The 6,363-nt window shown below is 43.0% G+C and overlaps 1 protein-coding gene across 2 annotated transcripts in view; it reads right to left on the minus strand.

Moving 5' to 3' along the window:
* The window catches only part of LOC126984723 (dedicator of cytokinesis protein 1-like), a 64,342-nt gene extending 58,903 nt beyond the window's left edge, over positions 1–5,439 (minus strand). For both annotated transcript variants that reach the window (XM_050838727.1, XM_050838726.1), the window contains exons 1-3: positions 5,302–5,439; positions 2,172–2,323; positions 846–971 (exon numbers count right to left, since the gene is read on the minus strand). In XM_050838727.1, the coding sequence (XP_050694684.1) occupies positions 846–971; positions 2,172–2,323; positions 5,302–5,344 (321 nt within the window). In that variant the 5' untranslated portion in view covers positions 5,345–5,439. The remainder of the gene's footprint in view (positions 1–845; positions 972–2,171; positions 2,324–5,301) is intronic.
* Between the last annotated feature and the right edge of the window lie 924 nt (positions 5,440–6,363).

Here is a 6,363-nt window from a genome sequence, read left to right on the forward strand (position 1 = left end):
TGGCCCACTGATTGACTGACTGACTGGATGATTAACTGGCCTACTGATTGACTGACTGGCTGGATGATTAACTGGCCTACTGACTGAAGGAAGGGATTAAATGAGTGGGTACGGTAGATCCTCAGCAACACAGAACACCACAGCACCATGACACAGCTATATAGTTTGGAACATAACAAAACAATAACGGGTAAATTGAGCCCTAAAAAGAGTCTGATTTATCTGATATCTGTAACACTGAGGTCTGATTTATAAAGGGTTTACTGTACACACAACACTCAGTCAGGGCCCACCAGGTACAGCTTGCATAGGAGGAAAACAACAATATAAACAGAAGAAGGGTCAAACCACCACCAGGGTCACAAAACTACCCCTGGAAATGCCCAACACTCTTATGAAAGTCTTGAGATATGTGAGCTTGGGCGCCGAAATGTTAAAAAATATGGGTTTAATTAATCCTTTCCATCCGTGACGCAGACATCGGCGTCACAGTATGGAAAGGGTCAAGAGGAAATGGAAGAGGATTAATCCTCTTCTAAACCTCTCAATCCTCCTCTAAATTCCTCTTAATCCTCTTCTAAACCTCTCGCTCCTCCTCTAAATTCCTCTTAATCCTCTTCCATTTCCTCTTAAGAGGTTTACAAGAGGATTAAGAGGAAATGGAAGAGGATTAAGTGGTTTAGAAGAGGATTAAGAGGAAATGGAAGAGGATTAAGTGGTTTAGAAGAGGATTAAGAGGAAATGGAAGAGGATTAAGAAGTTTAGAAGAGGACCAACGGTGATGCCGTCGGACGCCCGTCGGATGCCAACGTCGGCATCACCGGAGTGAAAGGGTTAAGACTCACCAAGTACAGCTTGCGTAGGAGGATCCCCCATTCTCTCAGGACCGATGTGACCTCTTGCACGATGAACGGCTGCCTTGGGGTCACCTCCTCCGACAGGCCGTTCTTCTCCACCACACAGTCTCGGATCTATGGCGGAGAGTGATGGACTTTAGGATCTCTTTGGGTGGTGATGGTTGTGATGGTGAGGTGGTGTGGGATTGCCTTAGGAACTCGTGGTAAGACTTCAGATCTCTTGGGTGGTGAGGGGATGGTAGTGATGATGATAAGGGTGGTGATGGTGATGGTGGTGAGGTAGGATTGACATAGGAACTTTTGGTGATTTTTTTTTTTTTTTTTTTTACAGAAAAGGAGACAGTTCAAGGGCATGAAAAATAAATAAATAAATAATGAAAATAAAAAGCCTGCAACTTAATGCTCCTGAATAGAGTACAGAGGAGAAGTGACTGCAAAGACTTACTCCACTATGCACGTTGAACTTAACTAAAATGGATGTGATGGTGGTGATGGTGGTGGTGATGATGGTGGTGGTGGTGATGATGGTGGTGGTGGTGATGATGGTGGTGGTGAAACAATAAGAGGTGAGCGCAGGTTTCTGATGATGATTAAGAAAGAAAAAAAAAACACTAAAAAAGACCAAAATAAGCAAATAAATAAAATACAATTGCATACACACACAAACACATACATTTTTTTTTTTTTTTTTTTTTTACAGCAAAGGAGTCGGTTCAAGGGCATAAAAAAAAGGAAACATATGAAGAAGAAAAAAAAAGCCCGCTAGTCACTGCTCCGAAAAAGAGTTAGAGGAGTGGCCAAAAGATAGGTCAGTTTCGGGAGGAGAGGTGTCCTGATGGTACATGAAGAAAGGCAGGAAGGAAGGAAGATAAGAAAGATATACCGTACTCTCTCCTCCCTTATCTTCATCCTTCTCATATCCTCCTCCACACACCGTCTCAGGTCTTGTTCCATCTTCCGGCCGGTCTCCTCTCCCTCCCTTTTATTTACAGCAAGGGAGACAGCTCAAGGACAAAAAAACAAAAAACACAAAAAAACCTTGACCACTCCTCCGGCAAAAGAAAAAAGAACAAGAGGTCAATTTCCACCTCTGCAGCTCTTGAAAATACAGTCGTCCTCAAATAGTACGGTTTCCAATAATTCGGTTTTGGTTTTATACGGATTGTCATAGATCTTTTAAGGATTTTTAAATTTCCTGCTCGTTGGGAAATTTAAAAATCCTAAAAAAATCTATGAAAATCCACATTAAACTGAAACCAAACTATTTGAGGGACAACTGTAATGATAACGTCCAATAACAACAATAACACCCACATGTATGAAGGATTTGGGGAAGATGCCTCGCAGGGCCCTGTTCTGGAAGCTGTAGCCGAAGAACCATCCCTCTGTCTCCTCCTGGATGTGCACCGTGTCCCCAACGTAGAGCTTGATGCACAGCTCCCCCTCGCCGGAGTAGTTGCTGATGGCTGTGGGGAGCAGGAGAGGTGGTGGATAAGTGTGGGGGGGATGTGTAAGGTGTGGCATAACTATCATCATCAACAGCTATTACTAGTCTACTATATGAGGAAGGAGCTCACCAATGCTCTCCACCTGGTTCTCTGTCTAGTGTTCATGTATTTCACGGATTTTCACCCCCACTATCATTACCATTATCAGCGTCATTTATTACTAGTCTGCTACTCTATTACTACAAGACACTCTTCCCAATGCTCTCTACCTGGTTCTCCATCTGGTGTTAGTAAATTCCCTCACTGTCTTCATCATTAGTTTCATCCATTTCTAGCTCACTATAAGATGGAGTTTACCATGTCCTACGCCTGGTCCTCTGTCTGGTGTTAGTGTACTTCATCCTGCTCTGGCAAATGTTTTAACTTCATCTCTCTGCCTGGTTCTCTTACTGGTGTTAGTGTACTTCATCCTGCTCTGGCAAATGTTTTAACTTCATCTCTCCACCTGGTCCTGACTTCTACAATTCCCTACAATTTCTGGGCTGCCACTCTGTTACTTTGGTTGTTCATCTGTTATCCGTTCTATGCATAATATGACCTGCCCAAGTCCATGTCTTGTTCTTAGACTAAATCTATGACTTAATAAAGTCTGGTGGTTGTGCTTGTAAAAATGATACGAGGTTTAGTGAGGATCAGCCATGGTCTGAGGTGTGTGGTAGGTCCCTAAGCTGGGTCCAGACGTGTCAAGAATATCATTGAGGTTTGATATAAAAAAATATTGAGACTGTTGCAAACAGCTGTATTTTTAATCTATAAGATCGTTGAGTCTCATTATTAAACAGCCTTGGCGCTGTCCTCCACCAAGAAAAGTCATAGGCTGTAGATAAACAAAACAGCTGTCTGCAACAGTCCTAATATCTTTTTGACTCCTGATACTAATGACTGTTTCCTATGTGTAGGCTAGGTATCAAATATCATCCACGAACTCAGACATACTGAGACAGCAGGTTGCCAGAGAGCAATAATGCACACCTCAAACTTGGGCAACATGAATTAAGTTGCTGCACTGCACTCAGAGATATAAAATACAACACATGTCAATATTAACCTCGTGTGGTGGCTACCCTTATTTTCATATCAGCTTAATAACCAATAAATACCACCATTTCAGCAATCAAGAGCTATTTATTAACTAACAAAACCAAAACTTAACAGTTGTAACTGATCACAGCTAATATTGTAACCTAATGGAGCAAAAATTGCAACCAATCACAATATAATAACCTGCTACTTCATAGTTAAGATATATTCAAAACTAACAAAATATCACCTTAACCTAACAGTTATAATAACCTATCACAACTAAGGAGAGTATAAACTCATTGCTACTAAAATACTAGGAGCATAATAATTGGAAAACTGATGTGGCTCCCAATGAGTTATAACTATGATAAAAAAAAAGTATATATATTAGAAAAAGCCTCACATGTAACTAAAAGATAAAGTGTTTCTGAACTATATCGCTCAGGTCAACTAAAAATACCCCAGCCATGTTAAGTTCTCCTCAACTAAACACACCTATTAGCTTCCTTTCCGTGCCTGGCTATACCATCCCCTCCCGCAGCCTCACCCACTACCCACCAACACCATGGATGATTCAGGATTAACTAGCCAAAGAATCATCATTACTCATCACAATCTCCTCCTGGGGTGCAAGTCTATATAAATGAGTCACCCCTGTAAGCTGCCCTTCCCTGCCTGCCTGTGTCATCCACTCCCCTGACCACACCCACCAACCACCAACAGAATAGATAATACAAGACTATCAAGATCAAGGAATCATCATCATACTCATTATTTGTCATTTCACTCTAGGGTGCAAATCTATATAATTGTCACCCCTGATAGCTGCCCCTCCATGCCTGTCTGTGTCATCCACTCCCCCGGCCACATCCGTCACCCACCGTCACCCACCCAACAACATTATGGGTGAACCAGAGCAAACAAGGCAAAGAATCATCACAACTCGTCACTTAATCTCGTCCTGGGGTGCAAGAGTTTATAAATGTCATCCCTGTAAACTGCCCTTCCCTGCCTGTCATCCACCCACCCACCACCACCTTGGATGATACAGAGCAAACGGGGCAAGAAATCATCATTACTCATCATATAATCTTGTCCTGGGGTGCAAGAGTTTATAAATGAGTCACTCTTGTAAGCTGCCCTTCCCTGCCTGTCACCCACTTCCCCCGGCCACACCCACCCACCCACCAACACCATGGATAATACAGAGCAAATGGGTCAAGAAATCATCATTACTCATCATATAATCTTGTCCTGGGGTGCAAGAGTTTATAAATGAGTCACTCTTGTAAGCTGCCCTTCCCTCCCTGTCACCCATTTCCCCCGGCCACACCCACCCACCCACCAACACCATGGATGACACAAGGCAAGCAGGGCAAAGAATCATCACTACTGGTCACATAATCTCGTCCTCGGGTGCAAGTGTTTATAATTGGGCGTCATTTAATCCCTCCCGAGGCACTGAGACTTGAAACTCTACCCCGCGCGGCTGTCAGTTAGGAGGAAGACCACCCTATAGTCAATTCTCATCCTTATTTGCCCACATTTAAGCCCGTGATCATGAATAAAGACTGACAATAAGGTAAAATGAGCCTGTATCCATTAACATAACACCCATTGAGGAGCTACGGGAGTGCCACAAGGGAGAGTGCCAAAGGTGACGTCCGGTATCTTTTTAAGAGTGCCAGTTTCCATCTATTTCTCCTCCTCCTTCTCCTCTTATTTATTTCCTTTATTTCTCCACCTTTTCCATACTCATTGACGCCATAGCAAGTGACGATCTCCGGGAGTGCCACAAGGGAGAGTGCCAAAGGTGACGTCCGGTTGACTTTTTTGAGTGCCACTTCCCTCCCTGTCCTCTCCTCCACTTTATCTCCACCTCGAACACTTCCCTCCACTTCTCCTTTACTCACCGACGCCATATTTCTCCTTGTCCCTCGCCGGTTTCCAGGTCATGGCGGCGTCCAGGTCATTATCTAGCACAAATAAGCAGTTTCCGGGGCCCCAGCAGCATCCCGTGTTTGTAAATACTTCCTCCTCTTCTTCTTCTTCTTCCAATAGACGCTACAACATGGCACTCTAGGAGGATCGAACCCGCGTAGGAAAGCCCACCACCGCGAACAAAAGCCAATCGCCGTGAACTTTAATGGAGGTTAGAGTGCTTGGGTATAGACTCTCGGATCTCTCTAAAAGTTCCCGCTATCTCGGTTTCGGACTCTATTACAGGAGGGTCAGCTGGCTATCTTGTCATGCCGGAAATAAAGAATAATAGGGGGAATGCTGCGGGGTTGGGTCGTTTTGCGAGGGTGTGGGTGCTAAATGGGTGCGCTGGGAGGGAATGACGTGGTGCTAGGTCACGGGAGGTCAAGAGAGGTCAACAGGTGGCGGGTGTGCCGTTTATGGGGGGTCATTAATGAGGTTTTATCTCCCCAGGTTTCTTTTTGACACTTTGTGGGGGAATGACCTCATATTTTTATTTATTTTCCCCTCTCAAAGTTCAGTAATAATAATAGCAATAGTAGTAGTAGTAGTAGTAGTAGTAGTAGTAGTATAGAAATGAGAAAGGAAAAGAGTATATCGTATTTTTTTCCTCTCTATACATGCTAGTTTTCCTTATTTAGATAATACGGTAGCTACTATCAGACGCAGGGAAGCACGTTTTTCAATATTATTAGCACAGTATACTGATAAGAAAGCCACGTACAGCAATAATAATGATAAACTCCCATTCCTAATCTTCGCTGGATAGACTAAGACTTAACGAAACTGATAAAATAAAATAGTAAGGTCTTGCATAATGTGAGTGGTACTGTAAGCTACGTGGGTGATGGTTCAAATAAAATTAGATAATATATAAAGGTATGCTAGCTATGTTCTATCAAGGCATTTTATTAAGTAAAGGAAGCAACTCAATGGCAGAAATTAAGACAAAAAAAAAAAAAAAAAAAGCCAGCTAGCACTACTGTAAACGAAGA

The sequence above is a fragment of the Eriocheir sinensis genome, chromosome 57, assembly GCF_024679095.1.
Source record: "Eriocheir sinensis breed Jianghai 21 chromosome 57, ASM2467909v1, whole genome shotgun sequence".
Lineage (NCBI taxonomy): Eukaryota > Metazoa > Arthropoda > Malacostraca > Decapoda > Varunidae > Eriocheir > Eriocheir sinensis.